Source organism: Xyrauchen texanus, chromosome 14, assembly GCF_025860055.1.
Source record: "Xyrauchen texanus isolate HMW12.3.18 chromosome 14, RBS_HiC_50CHRs, whole genome shotgun sequence".
Lineage (NCBI taxonomy): Eukaryota > Metazoa > Chordata > Actinopteri > Cypriniformes > Catostomidae > Xyrauchen > Xyrauchen texanus.
Window position 1 is genome coordinate 15468871 of NC_068289.1, and position 21856 is coordinate 15490726.

At 36.7% G+C, this 21856-nt stretch overlaps 1 protein-coding gene across 1 annotated transcript in view; it reads left to right on the forward strand.

Moving 5' to 3' along the window:
- vwa8 (von Willebrand factor A domain containing 8) overlaps window positions 1–21856 on the forward strand; it is a 163012-nt gene that overhangs the window by 34149 nt on the left and 107007 nt on the right. The window contains exons 13-17 of the mRNA XM_052143089.1: window positions 6547–6707; window positions 7338–7451; window positions 16637–16805; window positions 18125–18202; window positions 20731–20846. Of these exons, the coding sequence (XP_051999049.1) occupies window positions 6547–6707; window positions 7338–7451; window positions 16637–16805; window positions 18125–18202; window positions 20731–20846 (638 nt within the window). The remainder of the gene's footprint in view (window positions 1–6546; window positions 6708–7337; window positions 7452–16636; window positions 16806–18124; window positions 18203–20730; window positions 20847–21856) is intronic.

Below are 21856 nucleotides of genomic sequence, written 5' to 3' on the forward strand. Positions count from 1 at the left end.
CCTTCGCTCGTATATTTCTTTGAATCTGAATCGAATACGGCCACAGCGAATGAGTTTTTTATGAATTGTGTTAAATCGGGATACAACAGTGCGCATGGTGTCGTTGGGAGGTTAAGGGTTAAAGCTTTGTTCACGACAATATCATATTTAGGCGGTTGTTCCGACACAGAGACTGCTGCTTGCATTTGATTAGCTTCTTTTCGTTCAGGACCTTTGTCCAGGAATGGTTTCATCTTCTTCCATACCTTGTTTTACTCTTTCATGTATTTATAATCCCACTGAGGGTCCCCCCACCCTTTTTTAACCATATATTTTGATTCGGTCATGAATCGTTCAATAAATGAGCCATCTCTAGGATATGGATCTAATTGTATTTTTCCTTCTGACCATCCGGCCAGATTACTTGTATAAGGTTCAGTATTGAAACCCTGATTATTGCAAAACATCCACTGTTTTGGAGTTTCGTTAGATAACGGGCAACTTATTTCCTGTCCCATAATGTCACCCTTTTAATAATACTACAATAAAATTCCCGATCGACACTGTTTATGCAGAACAATAATGCAGATCAAAATCTCTCCGTCTTTTCCTTAGGACAACTTCCGACCTTTTCTTATTCATCCCAGAATAAGGATACCCTTTAAACTACTGCTGCGGTCTTGGGGTTTTCCCTATTTATAATAGAGCAAAACATTCTTACCTATTTATAATAGGGCAAAATCATCCCTCTGAAATATCGAGCCAAATTAAACTATGTTTAATTCAATCTATCATCAGACAGGTTAATACTTGATAATTAAATCAGTCTTACCTGTCTGGAGAGATCCCGGACGAGCCCCCAAACTGTTAGATAATTTTGTCATCCAAGGTATTTAATTTATTTTGTCGATCTACAAAAGAAAGAAATGACACACATACCCAATGCTATTAAATCCTTCTTCAAAGTTTATTGTTCAGCACTTCGATATATGGTCCAGAAAAAACACATTCCACTGGACCCCACCAATGAAATAGTTATTTACCATATATTGGGTGACATACATGTCTGAGCTACGTGTGAAATGTGAGAGTACAGACAGGAAACACATTCCTATAGAAAACCTCCTTTGAACAAGGAGCAGCTGCAGTTACCCCAACAAAAGAAGTTTAAAAGAGGCCTTCATTATTCCACACATACATACAGGTGAAACTCGAAAAATTAGAATATCGTGCAGAAGTTCATTAATTTCAGTAATTCAACTTAAAAGGTGAAACTAATATATTATATAGACTCATTACAAGCAAAGTAAGATATTTCAAGCCTTTATTTTATATAATTTTGATGATTATGGCTTACAGCTTATGAAAACCCCAAATTCAGAATCTCAGAAAATTAGAATATTGTGAAAAGGTTCAGTATTGTAGGCTCAAAGTGTCACACTCTAATCAGCTAAACACCTGCAAAGGGTTCCTGAGCCTTTAAATGGTCTCTCAGTCTGGTTCAGTTGAATTCACAATCATGGGGAAGACTGCTGACCTGACAGTTGTGCAGAAAACCATCATTGACACCCTCCACAAGGAGGGAAAGCCTCAAAAGGTAATTGCAAAAGAAGTTGGATGTTCTCAAATTGCTGTATCAAAGCACATTAATAGAAAGTTAAGTGGAAGGGAAAAGTGTGGAAGAAAAAGGTGCACAAGCAGCAGGGATGACCGTAGCCTGGAGAGGATTGTCAGGAAAAGGCCATTCAAATGTGTGGGGAGCTTCACAAGGAGTGGACTGAGGCTTCAAATGTCAGTATTCCTCTTGTCAAGCAGCTCCTGAACAACAAACAACATCAGAAGCGTCTTACCTGGGCTAAAGAAAAAAAGAACTGGTCTGTTGCTCAGTGGTCCAAAGTCCTCTTTTCTGATGAGAGCAAATTTTGCATCTCATTTGGAAACCAAGGTCCCAGAGTCTGGAGGAAGAATGGAGAGGCACACAATCCAAGATGCTTGAAGTCCAGTGTGAAGTTTCCACAGTCTGTGTTGGTTTGGGGAGCCATGTCATCGGCTGGTGTTGGTCCACTGTGCTTTATTAAGTCCAGAGTCAACGCATGGCCGTCTACCGGGACATTTTAGAGCACTTCATGCTTCCTTCAGCAGACAAGCTTTATGGAGATGCTGACTTCATTTTCCAGCAGGACTTGGCACCTGCCCACACTGCCAAAAGTACCAAAACCTGGTTCAATGACCATGGTATTACTGTGCTTGATTGGCCAGCAAACTCGCCTGACCTGAACCCCATAGAGAATCTATGGGGCATTACTAAGAGAAAGATGAGAGACATGAGACCAAACAATGCAGAAGAGCTGAAGGCCGCTATTGAAGCATCTTGGTCTTCCATAACACCTCAGCAGTGCCACAGGCTGATAGCATCCATGCCACGCTGCATTGAGGCAGTAATTAATGCAAAAGGGGCCCAAACAAAGTACTGAGTACATATGCATGATTATACTTTTCAGAGGGCCGACATTTCTGTATTTAAAATCCTTTTTTTATTGATTTCATGTAATATTCTAATTTTCTGAGATTCTGAATTTGGGGTTTTCATAAGCTGTAAGCCATAATCATCAAAATTATATCAAATAAAGGCTTGAAATATCTTACTTTGCTTGTAATGAGTCTATATAATATATTAGTTTCACCTTTTAAGTTGAATTACTGAAATTAATGAACTTTTGCACGATATTCTAATTTTTCGAGTTTCACCTGTATATATAGTCAAATTTCAGCACTTTCAAAATGTGCGATTAACAACAAAAAATTATCGTGATTAAAAATGTTTATCAACTGACAGCACTAATATTGAATCTATATTAAATACTTTATATCTTTATTTATATATATAAATATATATATAAAGTATTTAATATAGATTCAATATGGATTTATTTCCATCTTACGAAAGAAAACTAAACAAAATGTAACAATATAATGCTTTCTTAACATTTTCCAAACAAAGCCTTCCACAGTATAAAGATAGAAATGCACAAATATATCACCAATTCAAGTAACATTAAACATTTCCCAAATTCTAAGTTGGAGTTTGACTAATTGAAAAAAAGTTGCCCCCACATAGGCTGCATATGCATTGCTATGGAACACCTGTACACCTACTTATTGGTGTGATTATCTAATCAGACAATTGTGTGACAACAGTGCAGTGCATAAAATTATGCAGATAAGGTCAGGAGCTTCAGTTAATGTTCACATCAACCATCAGAATGGGGGAAAATGTGATCTCAGTGATTTGGACCATGGTATGATTGTTGGTGCCGGACGGGCTGGTTAGAGTATTTCTGTATCTGCTGATCTCCTGGGATTTTCACACAAAACGGTTTCTAGAGTTTACTCAAAATGGTGCCAAAAACCGAAAGCATCTAGTGAGCAGCAGTTCTGTGGACAGAAATGCCTTGTTGATGAGAGAGGTCAACGGAGAGTAGCAGGAGTGGTTCGAGTTGACAGAAAGGCTACGGTAACTCAGATAACCCCTCTTTACAATTGTATTAACCAGAATAGCATCTCAGAACTACACAACACGTCGAACCTTGAGGCAGATGGGCTACAACAGCAGAAGACCATTGGGCAATTTATTAGGACCATAGAGTTTCTAATAAAATGCTCGGTGAGTGTACACTTTTGCAAAGGCAAAGCGCAGTAACTAATCTATAGTTATTATGCCTAAAATTGGGTCTGTATGATCTGTCCTGTGACAGTCAGGATTGGTTCATGCTCAGAGAAAGTGGAATTGGATATTATTTTAGAATCTACATTTGGTTGGACAATCAAAACATTTTGAATCCATTTTCTCAGTTTTAGTGTTGGCATTGTTTCTGCTTTTTGGCTTTGTAGGGCAGTTTAGGCCAATATAAATCTTTCACTATTTTAGATCATGGTACGTTCCTTTTGATTTAAACATAAGTCACAAAACACTGCTCAAAATCTACTCTGGCATTTATGCAGAGGAACAAGTACAATGTTCTGGAATGGCCATCCCATTCCCCAGACCTGAATATCATTGAAAATCTGTGGGGTGATTTGAAGCGGGCTGTCCATGCTCGCCAACCATCAAACCTAACTGAACTGGAGATGTTTTGCAAGGAGGAATGTTTACAGGCTATAGGAAGCGTCTAGAGGCTGTTATTTCTGCTAAAGGAGGCTCAGCTAAATATTGATGTGATATTTCTGTTGGGGTGCCCAAATTTATGCACCTGTCTAATTTCATTTTGATGTATATTGCACATTTTCTGTTCATCCAATAAACCTAATTTCACTACTGAAATATTACTGTGTCCTTCAGTTATTTGATAGATCAAAATGAAATTGCTGATCCAAACTAGTGTTGTCACGATACTAGAATTTCTAACTTCGATACGATACCTTGAAAAATATCGATATTCGATACCATTTTCGATACCACAGAGAAAAAAACTGCCACAATATTAAGAGGGTAGAACTGTCTAGAACATGACAATGAGGTATATTTTACATGAACAAAATGTCCTGAGGTATTGCACTTGTTCAAAAGCCTCTCAGATTGCCATACATTCAAAAACCAATAAAGTGCAAGTAAATAAAAGTGCAATCTTTTGTATTTCCAAGTCAAATCAAATCCAATCTCAATGTCAACAAAAGATACTTAAACGTCAAGGGGGTTGACTAGCTTTCATAAGGTCTCTCGCTCTCTCCCTCTCTGCCGTGCACGCGCTATGTATGCTGTGTGCTGCGCTATCTATGTTATGCGTGCAGTATGTTCTGTCTCGCATGTGCTTATAGATTCGGGAGATTTGAACTAAATTGCGGGCATCAGGGAGAAGCTATCAATATGGGGAGACTCCGGAACTTCCGGGAGACTTGGGATGTCTGGCTTCATACAAAAATATTTCCAGATAGCACTCCTGCTGTGTTCTTTATCAAACAAAACTGGTCGTGAGCGCGCATGCACTCGCCATCTTTACATTCACTTCACTTTTGCTATTTAACCAGAGCAAATGAGAGGAGTCGCGAGTGTGTGTGGTGTTTGTCAAGCGCCTTTGGAGAGAAGTGAAAGTGACAGCTCGGCTAGTATCGATACTTAGGGAAATTAGTATTGGTACCGTTCAGATATTTCAGTATCGATATTTATCGAAATATCGATATTTTTGACAACACTAATCCAAACAACCAATTATTTATAAATGAAAATCATGGAAATTGTCAGGGGTGCGTAAACTTTTGCATACGACGGTATATATATTGGTTTTGGATAGACAAGATTGACAAATGATGATCAATAATACTCTTATGGCTAAAATGTTTACAGTGTTCAGTGACTAAAATATCAATATGACTAAATGTTACTAAAATATTACTAAAATATAAATAGGATAAGGTTGACTAAATATGATAAAAACTAAAAAGGACATTTGACACAGGATTAAGACTATGATTAAATAAAAAAAAACAGCTGACAAAATTAACACTTAGTATTCAGTTGCCTCGTCATTAGGAGTGTATTAATGCAAAGCCAACATTTACGTGTTTTTAACGTCACTTTTTTTTATCAGTATGTTACCACCTCCGTCTCGTATTTAGCCAGGAAAAACCCTGGTTATATGGCGATATTTTGGCTTTAAGATAACAACACTGAGCAGAGAGGTACTGTGCAAAATTTAAGTTGCTACATCACGTGGAAACACGACAAATTTATATCAGCACCTGAAACAGCACAGAGAAAAGTAGAAAAGTGAGATTTCAGAAAATGATCCACACACTGGACAAGAGCTACCAGTTATAAGTATGACTTTTTAGAAAGAGGATTTGGAAATACCAGTTGTCATATAAAAAAAAAAAACAACAGTTTTAGTGGTTGAGTGAACCACACTTTTATATCCAGTTTCCTTTTCAAAAGAGTTTATACAAAGTACATGTTACATCCTGCTTAAATGTCCCTGTTTGTTTGGACAATCTTATTTTTGTGAAAATGTTTATATTGTTATTTATTGTACTATTTTATTTAGGTGTAATATTGAGAAAATAACAAGTTTGCAGTAATGCAAAGATGTTATTATTTAATTTTGTAAAAATATTATTTTAATTTGAAAACACTGAACATTTCATAGTGGTTTTTGTTGCTAGTTTGTATGTTTGAGTTGAGAAATACACATTTCAGCATTATCAGTAATCTATTTGTGCATTTTCCTTGATAACCAAGCAAGTTGACTCATGATACCATTTGTTTATTATATCGCAATTGCATATCGCAATATTAACCTCAATCATCGCAATATGACATTTTCCCCAAATCGTGCAGCCCTAGTTCAGACACAGCCCATACACTTACCCATCAATTTAGAGCCCTTTAGTGTGTATACAGTGAGAACGGCTCACCTCTGTCTGGCTCTCTCTTCCTTTCACCCACAGTGAAGCACTAAAGCACTGTGTTTCCTTGCCCACGCATGCCTCTGTTGTCCTTACACCCTTCCTCCCTCTGTCAGTACACCACAGGATACTCAGAATGACATCCATTGCCTCTGTGTATGTGTGTAGGATATGACAGCGCGGGACCTTCTCCAGCAGCGGTACACCCTGCCTAATGGAGACACAGCATGGAGGGCGTCCCCGCTGGTCACTGCCGCTCAGGAGGGAAAGCTGGTGCTGCTGGACGGCATCCACCGTGTCAACCTCGGCACTCTAGCTGTGCTATCCAGGTCAGGCTCAGTGCATACTGCACTTTACTGTGCTTATCCTCTATCGTGGTGACATCTCTTCATAAAGGCCTATTCACACAGAATTTTCAATATAAAATACATGCATAACATTTGTTTCTCCACATTTTTATTTTTGGGTTGAACTAGACTACCCTTACTTAACCCTGAAGAGAGATCCACCAATCAGAGAAATCGCCATTGCCTCTGAAACTAGATACATTAGCATTATGACTGCTACAGTTTGACAATGTTACAATAAATATTAAGTATATTGTAGTTTATACTTGTAATTAACCTTATTGTAAAGTGTTACCATGTATTCTCTGAAAACTTATATTCTTATAAGTCTTATATACTTTTGCTTCTAAAGTACATTTATCTTGTTTTAAAGGTTTTCTGTTGTTTTACTGGAAAACAACAAAACTATTGATTTAAGAAACAGTTTGTTTTGTGTGCAGTGGCAACTCTATGAACAGACCTTAAACAGGTCAAACCCGCTGTTGCTGTGAAAATACCAGCAATGGTGTCTGTGGTAGTGATTTTCACTTTCGAGCAGACTGCTGGTCATGGCTCTCATTGCTGTAGTGCTTGATTTGCTTTGTCATTAATCTGTCCTGTCTACTGTCTCAGGTTGCTGCATGACAGAGAGTTGGCTCTGTACGACGGGACTCGGCTACTGAGGTTGGACCGTTACCAAACTCTAAAAGAGGAATTACAGTTCACTGACCAGCAGCTACAAGACAGGTAATGGTCTGATCAGTCACTTAAAACCCCAACTAACCCTATCCCAGTGCTGTGGTTTCACTTTTTCCAAGTTGGCCTAATTGCAAGTATTTTTGGCAGTTATAAATATTTGCTTAAAAAGCCTTAACCCTCTGGGGTCGACAGACGCGCCGGCACGTCCTGCTGGATTACAGCGGAAACAACATAAAATACTCCATCATTTTGGGACATACAGATAAGTGTAAGACATCATTAGAGACTATAAAGTGTCTACTTTTATTTGTGTACACTCACAATAACAACAAAAACTTGTGCTTTTGTAAAACAAAGAAAATAAAAAGGGTGAGCTTTCAGCTGTCTGTGTGTTTGCGAGCATATTTCTGAAACACGTAAAAAAAATGAACTGCAACTCTGCGAATACTTATCACACAAACATGAAACATATGTCTAAAGAAAGCTTACAATGTCTACTTTTAAATAAAACAATTCAAATTTAAAACAAATATTCTCCTGCAATGTAATCTGTATGAAACAAAGTGATGTACATTTTCTCCTGGCTCAGCTAATTATCCCTAATGTGATCACACTCACAGGCAGAGGGCGCTATTCATAGGCTATTGTTCTGAGACGATCAATGCAAATGGTAAACGCCCCCAACTGTGCCTTTAAAACATGAAGTTCATTCACTTTTCTGCGCGTTTAGAAGATGGCATGATACACAGGTTAGGAAAAGTCCACATTTTCCTCAGAAGAGCGGGACTCCGATGAATGTTAGCATTTTGAAGAGAGACTTGATCCAGCCGAGGATACAATTTCAGATGAGTAAGTCATTTAGTTTTACTTACATATTAGTTGACATGCTATTTTATATAAACATGTACATATTTTACTAGTGGGACTGTTTCCAGATTGCCAGCCAGGATTCAGAGTATTGAAATTTGAAATATGTCCTAATAGGCAAGTTTTAGTTACATTTAAATGCTGTTTCAGCTAAAGCAGGCATTTAAATTGTATGCTGTATGATATAAATATGATATGTAATATGATATAAAAATATAATGATGAATATGACAAAAATAAATATGAATGTTTAGAATATATTTTAACTAGTTAATATGCTGCCTCGCCATCAATGATGCTTGTGCTTGCTAATAAGTGTTAGGGTGTAAATGTGTCAAATGTGATGTAAATAACAGTGGTGGTGGTGTAGTGGGCTAAAGCACTAAACTGTTAAGCAGAAGGTTGTCGCAGTATTGATGCTGAAAATTCAGCATTCAGCTTTGATCACAAGTTGCATTTTACAATATATTTAATTAGAAAACTGTTCTTTTAAATTGTAAAACGAGTTCACAATATCACTGTTTTACTGTATTTTGGATCAAATAATTGCAGCCTTGTTGAGAAGAGACTTCTTTTAAATGGTTGTGTAGGTCTAAAATTAAGTAAAGTCTTTATGTATAGAAAATGTATAGTCATATTACTTCTTTTAACTTAAAACTTGATTTTGAACATTAAGTCTCCTCACATTCATTCTCTTTCTGTCACAATCCTCATTGATGGCCCAGGGGAGGGGTCTTTGTCTCCTCAGGTGTGAATTACAATCAATATTCATGATAGTTCACATCTCCTCACATATGACCTTTCAAACACTAAAAGTGTCTTACAAAAGTTAAACTAAATAGACTAAATGTTTTTGTTTGAATGAGTGATCAGGATGGTTTTCACATAATTTTGTAGCAAAAACTCTAGGGTACAAGATCCAGTTCTAAAAGTCTTGTGGAAAAATTATTATTATGTGTTATATGGCCTTATTTCAATGACTTCGAATTTTAGTATTTTCAAAAACCACGCATAAACTTTATTTTCTCAAAAATACAAACATCTACACACATGTTGCTCACATGTTATTGTAGTCCAGATTGTGCTGAATTCAGTGTTATCAGACTTTAGCCATTAATATGTTTTTAAGCAACTGAAAAAAGCAGGGTGACTAAATGATTATAGAAGTCCCATTTTTGAGTGAACTATTCCTTAAAATTCTGTAACTGCAAAAATTGACAGCTCTACGTCCCAGTAAAAATAGCATTTACGAACTTGGAGCTGTTGCTGAGGTGAATGTTAGATGTAGCCAAATGCTGTGTGTCGGCAATGTGCCATGATCAAGTTACAGAACCGGAAGCTTGTGCTAATCAACACCTGTATGAGTGCTGAGCTCACACGGGTGTCTCTTGGAAGATATGTGCCAATTCATAACAGCCCATTCCTTTTCCTTAACCATCTTTTAAAATTGATATGATAATTTTTTTTTCCTATATTCATCCTAACTGCACTTTGTGAAATTTGTGTGCATATTGTGGGTGATTATTTTGAGTGATACTCCTATCCATTCTTAGTATGCAGAGACAACTATGAGTAAGCCATTTCTAGCCTGACACAGAAACAATTGGCTCAAACATTTGCATGAATTTGGGGCAGGACTATCTGTTGAACTAATTGTAGCATTTAAACATTAATAATTTAATATAAGATAATTTTCCACTCTATCTCTGGCCCTCTGTCTGAAATGCTTGGTTTTGGCATAAGCACCTCCTTCAAACTTTTAACTCAATCTGAAGAGAATGAACAAGCTCCACAACATTATAAATCTAAATTTCAGGGTTTACACACAATGTTCATCCAACAGATTGCATCCGCATAAATTAAACTGTTCATCTCAAGCACAACTGTTAACACTCACACCCTGTCTAGACCGGAAACAAGTGTCATTTCACTTAAAAAGCATTAGAACCCATTGTAATCAGTGATGCTGTCTACCATGGAAGCGTCCGTTGCGATTTGTCGCGTTTTGCTGACAGTTCCATTTTGCGCTACACAAGCTGGTGATACTACTGCCAATAACACAAATAAATGGTTTAGAATGTATTGACATGCCCAGTGTAAACAGTGTCAAGCTGCTGTGTCTTGTCAATGGACGTGCCCAGTGTAAACAGGATGTCAGGATGTTTTTAACAACCCCATCCTTCAATTACAGTTCCTTTGCAAAGCTTGAATCGTTTTATGACTGGGTTACAAGCAATCCACGCTGAAATACGCTGAAGACACATCCACATCCAGTATCATCCTGCATTGAAATGCACATTGCTGGAAATGCATCTATACGGTCAAAGACGTCCATTCAGCGCATGTTATCATACACCAACAATTAAAAATAGCGCAGATGGGTGAAAGGACGCGTCCATGATGTGTTTGTGCTCAAAACAGCAAGAGGCAGCAGCTGAATGACAGAGAATAGTTTCTCCTCTTCAGAGTTGTAACGTGACACCACGTCTTTTAAAAGTGGCCCGAGATATGTATCAAGTGGTCAAAGACGTCTATCTGTGAATGTTTAAATACGTTTGATGTTCAGGAATAGTGAGGCCACAGTAGGTCCTGCTCTCTCTCTCTGAGAATCAACTGAGCACCAGTGGCCAAGGGTGCGATGATTTTAAGTAGACGTTAATGCTTTTAAGCTGTAGATTTGGCCATGAATTAAAGTACGTAGGGTAGTTGCTAAAATAGAGAATGAGGCATATTTGCAGCTTGGTTTCAATAAATGCTTTTATTGTATTTGGGATTAAGTTTTGAGTTCTGAAATTTACAGTATGTAGAAAGTTATTTACACCAAGAACTCTTATATGTCAAAATATCAAGGAATGTTTGATTCATCATGACATGACCCCTTTAAAATACTGTATATTCAATACTGAAAATATATATTTTTTTAAATTTGATACTAAACTGACTATTTTACCCAAGATGTGTGTGCATTATGCGTATTTATACTCAGAGTATCACGTCGTTCCTTTCGCATCACCTATATTGAAATCAGTTGCTAGACGAGTCTCCCGTGCGCAGTATGGAGCGTTATTTGAATGACGCGTGGAGCTGCCACCTTTGTAGTGTGTTCTAAATCGCTCTCTTATGAGGTTCCATTTCAGTTAGGATGCTGCCATTGAAGACAGTTGTCTATGTAGGCAGGAGACAGCAAGACAATCCCTATGTTTTGAAACTCTGTCTCAGACTAACAATTAAACTAACAGTTTGGAAACTGGTTAAATTTATTATACTTATTACTTATTATAGTATAAATGCCTATTTGCTGTGAATGGGTTTAAGAGAGATAACTAAGAAGTTGCTAGATTTGATTTTCTTAATTTAAAGATTTTTTGTTGACATTTGAAATAATCTCATCATTTGACAACAGGCTTCTTAGGGTGCTGAATGTAATAAGAAATTATTTACTAAACATTTTCCATTGTCATTCTTCCTCAAAAATACTCATTAGTATAATTTTTAATGTTTGAAGTCGTGAATTGGATTTAAGTGAAATCAAAATCTGAAACAGAAATGTTAAATTTCTTACATTAGTTGTTAAACATGCCTTCCTTTTTATATAGATTTTTACTTAATGCCTCTGAAATATTGAATTGGCTACAATGGCTGTTTAGATGAAATTATGGTTCTTTTGAGCCATTACAGAGCAAATACTAAATTATCGAGATATATATATGGGATATCATCAGTAGGCTGAAAAATATCAAGATATTATTTTTTAAGCCATATCGCCTAGCCCTAGTTGTTAATAGAAATGTTAAATGGAATCAGAATTCATCACAATCACTAAAATCTTTATGTGGAATTGGAACCAGAAACTTTTTCTTCTAATTCCTTACCTTAGTAGTTGTTAATAGAAACTTTAATTGGATTTGGAATCTGAACCATAATCGTTAAAAATTGTTATGTTGAATTGGAATCAGAACCAGAAACGTTAAATTCTTTATGTTAGTAGTTGTTGTAAGAAATGTCATGTGGAATCAGAATTAAAGCCACAACCATTAAATTTGTTACATGGACTCAGAATCGAAATCAGAAACTTTTATTCCTTATGTTAGTAGTTGTTAATAGAAATGTTAAGTGGAATCAGAAGTTGAAGTACAATCGCTAAAATTGTGATATGGAATCGGAACCAGAAGCAGAAACTTTAAATTTCTTGCGTGAGTAGTTGTTAATAAAAAATTATGTGCAATCGGAATCAGTACCACAATCATCAAATCGGTAACGTGGATTTTGGAATCAGAACCAAAAACATAAAATTCCTTTCATTAGTAGATGTTATAAGAAATTATATGTGGAATCGGAATCAGAGCCACAATCGTTTAGGCTAAATTATTATATGGAATTGGAACCAGAAACATTAGAGATGCTGTAAGCAATTTTAGAAAGAGACCAAATTAGCTTTATTGAGACCAACACGAGCAGATGCGGTTGTGAAAAACAACAGAAGCAAAATAGCACCCTCAACTGACAACTTTAATGAACAACATGGCATAAAAATGGTAGTAAGCCTCAATAATTCACTGCAACTACAATACTATGAGTACATGCAAAATGATTGACAGGCAGAAAGCATCAGAGACCGCGGGCTGCATACACTTTATTTGTTTGCTGTTTACAAAGTCTAGAGCTGTCAAAGAGACTGGTGAGATATCTCATAACACTTATTTCATTAATATCTTTCAGGGAGTATGAAAAATGTTTGAGTACCCTTCCATGAAAAAATCGCTTACAGCACCTTTAAATTCCTTATGTTTGTAGTTGTTCATAGAAATGTTAAGTGGAATCGGAAACAGAGCCACAATCATGAAAATAGTCTAGTGGAATTGGAAATGGAACCAGAAATGTTACATTCCTAATGGTAGTAGTTGTTATAAGAAACATTGTGGAATCAGAATCAAAGCCACGATCATTAAAATCATTAGATGGAATTGGAATCGGAACCATTTGTAAGTATTTTAATATAAAAGTGAAGTGGAACATAATCAGTGACAGACTTGTTAAAATAGTTAAATGGAATTAGAATTGGAACCAGAAATGTTAAATTCCTTGCATTAGTAGTTGCTAATAGAACCATTAAGTAACCAGAATGGTGAAATTCCGTATGTTTATAGATATTAAAGAAACCAGAATTTAATTAAAAAGTCAAATCTGAATCAGAATTCCTCACAAATCAGTGCTGTTGGACGTATATTTGGAGCCACACCTTGACGGGTAGGAAGTATGTCTGTGGTGGCACGTCTGAGGTTGAAATAAAGCCACTTCCTCTTCCTGTGTTTCCAGCCAATGTCTCAGGCTGCACTTTTGCTCTCTTCATGTGGTTTCAATGCTGCTCTTAATTAGCCAGCCCCTGTTCCTGTCTGCCTCAGACTCCTCACTATACAGCCTATTAATGACACCTATAAAAGTCTCACTTCACTTGGCTCTGTGGCAAGGGGTCATGTCTTTGATCTTCATAGTGATCTTCACTATGCTTGAGAGCAGAATATGGGTGCCTTCACATTAAATGGTGTCTGCTCGTACTATTCTTAATATCCAGGATTCTTTCTCTGCCTTTGACGTATTGCCTGTTCCATTGTGTAACGCCTACTTGCAAGAACAATTTAACCACCACAAAACATGATCTTTCTCTAATTGTTTTACCAAAAATTTACATTATGACATGATTTACCCTAACGTCATTCCAAACCTATATGACTTTCTTAATATAGAGTTTTCAATCGTTATTTTTGGGTAGACGATTCCTTCAATGTTGTTTGTGTTAATGAGTTTGAACATTGAGCTTCAGTGTTATGGGTAAAGATGATAATTAAATGCACCTGTGTATGATTATTGCTACATTCAGTAATGCTGGATAAATGTAAGAAAGGGGGCTTGGAGGACTTGGAATGTATGCAGGTGTTGCTAGGCAACAGGAGAGAGTTGATCTGATGAAGATCTAAAATGGTGTGATAATGAAGTATCTCTATCCTCTCTGTGTGTCAGTGGGTGTGTCTATGCATTTCATGGAGGGGGCTTCATTGTTTAGAAATAAACATAACTATCTAGTGGGATTAGGTGAAGATGCAGAAAGTATATGAGCTATATGTCAGCGATACAGCATCAGCTGTGCCAGAAATCAGCGAGAGCATGGATCTTGACATGGGTGTATCCGATTCAATTTGAAAGATCAATGGACTGGCTTCACCTCCCCTCATTCTCATATAGTCATCAGTGATCTGGTGCCTTTGGTTATGCCACCTGAAATATATCATTATCATAATACAAAGACTGACAGTCGCTTTGACTGTAATCCTGTTTTCAGGTCACCGGATTATACTCTTTGTCCATTGCCTCTGTATTCTGTTAGAAAACTAATTTGCTGTGTTCAGAATGGCTAACTAACTTACTACTTACTAAATACTGCACAGTAAACACTGAGTGGGAGAATTCACAAAGAATGAACTGCGCACTGTGAAAGCACTGTTTTGCATGCACTGTCTGCGCTGGTTTAGTACCCAATTTCCTAAAGGAATTACGCAGAACAAGCAATGGTGCAAACACAGACACAAAATCTGTGCTGAACACATTTTGCACCCTGCAATTCTGATTTTGTGGACCGATTCAGAGCTGTCTGATGATGCAGACCAACCTGATCTGTCTCACTTTGCCGGGACTGTACAGCTTCAATGACTATCCTGATCCACACACCTGAATCATCTCTTAAACATGCTGAAAGTGTGCTGGACCACACTGCACATATGAATTACTGCTGTCATGATCAATAGAAAATGTACATGAGCATCTCTTTCCTCGGGAGGTAATAGCATGATGTCAGTAGCACAGGGCAATTTTTAGGAAGCGCAATCAATAATTAACCTAATTTACATTGAAAGGAGGCATGTGTGAAATGACATACACTTAATTTAAATAATAAAGTTCCAGTGATATTTCAGTGCTTTAAGGAATAGTTCATAATGAAGGAATTTTGCACACTGCTACATGTTCCCATGTAATTTTAAAGATTAAAAAGACAATATTTTGACTACTAAGTTCTTCGTCAGGCTTAGTAAGAATAGTTCACCCAAAAATAAATTTCTCTCATTATTTACACACCTTCTTGCCATCCCAGATGTGTATGACTCTCTTCTGCTGTACACAAACTATTGATTTTTCGAAGAATATTTCAGCTCTGTAGGTCCATACAAAGCAAGTGAATGTTGACCAAAAATCACATAATTGCAGCATAACAGTAATCCATATGACCCCAGTGGTTAAATCTTACATCAGCAGCAATTTGATTGGTGTGGATGAGAAACAGAACAATATTTCAATAATTTTTTACTATAAATCTTTACTTGCACTTTCACATTCTGAAAGTGAAAGTGGAGATTTATAATAGAAAAAGACTTAAATATGATTATATTTTTCATGATTATATTTTTCATCCACACCCATCAATGTTCTGAAGTCGTATGGATTACTTTTATGCTGCCTTTATGTGATTTTTGGAGCTTGAAAGGTCTGGTCACCATTCATTTGCATTGTATGGACCCACAGAGCTGAAATATTCTTCTAATAATTGTCATTTGTGTACAGCAGAAGAAATCATACACATCTGGGATGGCATGATGGTGAGTAAATGATAAAAAAAAATAATAATTTGGGTGAACTATCCCTTTAATGTGCCGACTTAAACTAGTTTGAAATACAAGACACAAAAGTGCTGCAACAGTAGTGAACATGTCCCTGTGTGACAAAAAAAAGCCAGAGACAGTGCTTTTGAGAATGTATTTTCTCATCACCAGGTAAGTTAAGAGAAATATGTAGGGCGAATTTGCAGCTACAGTAAAAACCTGTGTTTAAGCATTATTGGAATTGGTCACCCATGCTGAAAATTCTGTCATCATTTACTCATCCTCATATAATTTTAAACCTGTTTGACTTTCTTTTAAAATTGTTTTGAAGAATATCCTGACTCTAAAATATATTCTCCTTGTAATGAAAGTGATTGGGGATGGCCATCAAGCACAAAAGCTACCATAAAGCACTATAAAAGTTCTATATCATGTTATATTCTATATCATGCTATAATATAAAAATGTAATTGTCCAATCTATTCTTCAAAATATCTTGTTCCAAGATAAAAAGTTTATGGTTTCCAAGCTACATGAGTGTGAGTGATTGATGGCAGGTTTTTTTTAGGTATACTATCCTTTAAAATAGCTTTCTGAAGTTTTTGGACTATTACTCCATTATGGTTGGAGCTTGTAGATGAATCCGCAAAGAGGCTGTGCTTGATGGAAATAAATAACCAGTTACTCTTTCCAACTGTCTGGTTTCCACCTCCACAGATCCATTTTCCCCATCCACCCTTCATTCCGTGTCATCGCTCTAGCAGAGCCCCCACAGGTCAGCAGCACCACGCAGCAGTGGCTTGGCCCGGAGATTCTCACAATGTTTCTCTTTCACAATATCAAACCACTGGCCAAGGCTGAGGAGATGGCTGTTCTACAGGGCATGGTCAGTCACACTGCCTTCAGACTTATCTTGGATGCCTAATTCAATAATGTGTTTTAGGGGCGGGCGGTATGACCAAAATCTTATATCAGGGTATATGTAATATTATATAATGGGAAAGATGTATTTTATAAAGTTATTTTTGTTTGAATTTCAATGACATACTGTATATATAACCGTTAACAAACTTTGCATAATCCGGTAATTTAAATACTTCAGTAATTCAAATTTTGTCATCTTTTACGGTAACACTTCACAATAAGGTTGTATTTGTTAATATTAGTTAATGCATTAGGTATCATGAACTGACAGCAAACAATGTATTTTTACATAATTTATTAATCTTTGTTATTGTTTATTTATAAAAATACAATTGTTCATCGATGGTTCATGATAGTTCAGAATGCATTTACTAGCACACAATGTTTAATTTAATAAAATATATTAATATACAGTACTGTGCAAAAGTTTTAGGCACTTGTGAAAAATAATGCATAGTATGTCTTCAAAAATATGACATAAATAGGTTTTATTTATCACATAATATCATACAAAGTCCAGTAAACATAAAAAAGCTAAATCAATATTTGGTGTAACCACCTTTGCCTTCAAAACAGCACCAATTCTCCTAGGTACACCTGGACACCGTTTTTCTTGGTTGTTGGCAGATTCTTCTTGGAGAATTTGCAACACTTCTTCAATCTATTTCAGCTGTCTCAATTGCTTCTGTCTCTTTATGTAATCTCAGACTGACATGATGTTCGGGGGGTCTTAAGACCTTTGCACAGTTCTGTATGTTAAAATGAACTAACCAAGATTAATGAGAGCTTTACAAGTTAACTATTGTTATTAACATTTTACAAATACAACCTAATAGTAAAGTTTTACCTCATTTATTTACGCTCATGTTATAAATGTGGAACATATGAGATGTTAGGCAGAAAGACAGCCTCAGTCACCATTCACTTTCTTGGCATATTTTTGTCTCCATATAATGAAAGTGAATGCTGACTTAAAACTTGTGTTCAACACAAGAACAAAAGTCAAAGGGTTTTGGAACAGCATGAGACTGAGTCAATTATGACAGAATTTTCATTTTTTTGGTGAACTACCCCTTTAAGGTTAGGATACATTATTTTTTACTACACACCACAGCCAAGCTAAACAAAACTCTCAGAATATAATAATTATTTCCCAGAAAGTGGGAAATGATAAAAATGTCTAAATGTAAGGGGGACATGCCCCCGAATTTATTTATTCTCATGCTCCATGTTCTAGATTTATACTGAGCCTGCTTTAATGTACTCCGTGTGTTTTTACAGGTCCCAAATGTTCCCAGTGAGGCCGTGGAGCAGCTGCTACACTTGACTCACAGCCTGAGAAAATCCAATGATCCAACGGTGAGCTTTCTAATGTTAGATCCCTGAAACTTTCAAAGAACAAAAGCAGAGGCCGGATTTCATTCCGTCACAGTGGTCAAAGAGCAGACTTGAATAGGGAGATTCTTCACATACTGTACCTTACAAGAAACTTTGTACCAAGTTTATGTAAGTTTATACCATCTGTTTCTGTTTATATAGTCCAACATATTACTCCTTGCTTAGAAAATGCTTACTCAGATGTTTATTTGTGATTTTTTATTTTATTTAGTTTTGTCCCAGAAACCCTAAATTTGCATTTGTACAAGAGCACATCAGTGACTGCCCACTTTTTCAGCAGTCTTGGTCACTGCTAAGTTATTTTGCTTCAATCTCCATGGTAACAACTGGGACTGCAAGATTCTGACAAAAATCATACTTGTCGATTATTGCTCTTGATATTGTAAATGTGATTTTTAATGTCGATTAAAATATTAAATTACAATGACATCGCAAAGTAGGCAACAACAAGGTTCTCCATATTAGCAGATTTTAATGGTGGATATGAGCTGCGCTCAAGTTTTTTTTAAACATATTTTATGCATTAAATATTGTAATAATGTTTGTTAATGATTTGTTAATGACAAAACCAGTGTTTACTTGATTCAATATGCCTGTGTGACAAGTAACAGGTTGATAAATACACCTCCTCATACATTTAACACACCTCTAAAGCCTGAGAAAGGTGGCATAAAATCAAAAACTAACATCAGACATGCAATATGTGTCTGTACTGCTTAAATTATTGGTTCATGTACAGTTATTAACATGACATATTCAATATTCAAAATTATTATTATTAACAGCCGATTTAAATTTAAATCACTAACTGAATGTAGTTAATTACTACATTCAGTTAACGCTGTGGTGGCGAGACTAACCATTCATCCCCTTAGATCTTCAATGGCGATCTTGTTCACGTAAAATCGGTGATAATTTTTGGCCTCAGTGGTTGCATTTTTGGGAATTAAAAAATCTAAATTTTAAATCTACCAATAGCAGCTTTGGGACAAATGGGTCTCATTATCAGATGCAATAATAATGATGGTTATTCTTGAAACACGCCATTCATGCCATATTCTTTATGTTGGCTACACCTCCAAAACAAACTAAGAACAGTTCAGCCAAAGTACTTTATTGTTATACAAATCAAAGTCACATTGACCTACATATTAATGACAAAACTAAACTGTTATTAAATTGTTTAATAAATTGTACACAGAAATCGAGATAAACTGTCTCATTACAATGACTGCAGTCACTCAGTTACTGCAGGTTTATAAACAGTTCTGCACTCACAAAAGCACTCATTAAAAACAAAGAGTCTATTCAGCACAACAAATCAGTTATTTACACCGCGTCTATGCCCTGATTAGAACGGGAGCGTTTTAGTTTTGTCGGATTGCTCGTTTGCATTGTATTTGTTTTTTAGTTTTTTTTTTTCTCCCCAATTTGGAATGCCCAATTCCCAATGCACTCCAAGTCCTGTTGGTGATGTAGTGACTCGCCTTAATCCAGATGGCGGAGGACGAAACGAGAGAGCGAACCACACATTATAGCAACCAAGGAGAGGTTACCCCATGTGACTCTACCCTCCCTAGCAACCGAGCCAATTTGGTTGCTTAGGAGACCTGGCTGGAGTCACTCAGCACACCCTGGATTCAAATTTGTGACTCCAGGAGTGGTAGTCAGCGTCTTTACTCGCTGAGCTACCCAGGCCCCCTCATTTGCGGTGTATTTAACATCTACGTTGCAAGTAAGCGGCACAACATGCAGTGAATCCAATATAGTTCTAAAGTGCATTTCGCGTTTGTTCTACAGCTTCTTTTCGAGTGTCAGGTGATGTTTCATCAGTATTAATTTGCGTGTTCCACCTGCGAACAGTGGTGAAAAATAAGGCAAATATCTGGGCATTAAAACTTGCAGATTAGGATCAGTTGTCATTACTGATAGGTAACAGAGGACTAATTTAAGCATCTCTGATTGGCCATTGCCGTTTCATTGCTCAACGGACATGTCTGTGATTGGTTAGAATACTTGAACGCTGCTAAAACACATTGTAAATAGAAACCATTGACACATCACTTGCAGACTCGATATGTAATCGTAATCGGGATTAGTTTTTCGGTTAATTGTGCAGCCCTAGCAACAGTGATTGGTGCTATCGCTTAATATCAGAGCTAGTTGTGTCTTGTAGTTCAAAATCAATTCTTCAGTTGAAATTGATTGAAATTGTGACTTGCGTAACACTACCGTTTTATCTTCAGATTGGCAGCTGCCACTAATAGATCAGGTACCCTGCTTTGGCTGTGCCAACACTGTCATGGCAAACTCCAACACCATACATATTCACTCAGAAACACTCTGAGGGATCACCGCTTTAAGTTATCATGCTGTTTTAGAGATTAATCAAAATTGGAGTGTCCTAAATTGTCTTTTATATGTATATGAATATTTCCATTCTAATTATGTGAGGTAAAATACAAATTGTGTTTTTGTGTTATATCAAGGCTCTGTCCCTTGCGTCTTCATTGTCCACCAGGCAGCTGTTGAGAATCTGTCGGCGTCTTTCTCAATATCCACAGGAAAGTGTCTCTCACGCTGTCAACAAAGCCTGTCTGTCCAGGTAGACCAATGCAAACACATTCATAGAAGACTCAATGTGTGTTATTTCTGCACCACCAAACAAAATGGCAAAATTAATGATTGTTTTCAAATTGGTTTTCTGAATACTCTCTCCATCTTCCATTGGTAAGAAAAAGAAAAAAAACAGATAATCCTGCCCGAGCTAATGTTGCTATTTTGAGCAGGTTAGGATTCTTAAATAAACAGGGCCTTTTTGCCCCAAAAGCATCTTATGCCTAAATCGATCTTATAATCCAACATACGATTCTTCTTAGTTTTGCGGCCCATTTCCAAAAAGCATTGTAACTTAAGTAGTACTTGAAAATGCTCATAGATTTACGAGTGTTATAGAGTAATCCTACAGCGCTAAGAGCATCATAATCACATAGACTCATGCAGACACCTGCAGGACAATAACAAAATTACACATCATACAATTTAAATACCAATAGCTACACTTTATGCTGAGACTTTAATATCAAGATATAAAGTGCATCCGGAAAGTATTCACAGCGCTTCACTTTTTCCACATTTTGTTATGTTACAGCCTTATTCCAAAATTGATTAAATTCACAGTTTTTCTCAAAATTCTACAAACAATACCCCATAATGACAACGTGAAATAAGTTCGTTTAAAATCTTTGCAAATGTATTAAAAATAAAAAACGAAAAAAATCACATGTACATAAGTATTCACAGCCTTTGCCATGACACTCAAAATTGACCCCAGGTGCATCCTGTCTCCACTGATCATCCTTGAGATGTTTCTACAACTTGATTGGAGTCCACCTGTGGTAAATTCAGTTGATTGGACATGATTTGGAAAGGCACACACCTGTCTATATAAGGTCCCACAGTTAACAGTGCATGTCAGAGCACAAACCAAGCTATGAAGTCCAAGGAATTGTCTGTAGACCTCCGAGGCAGGATTGTATCGAGGCACAGATCTGGGGAAGGGTAAAAAACAATTTCTGCAGCATTGAAGGTCCCTATGAGCACAGTCCACCAGGA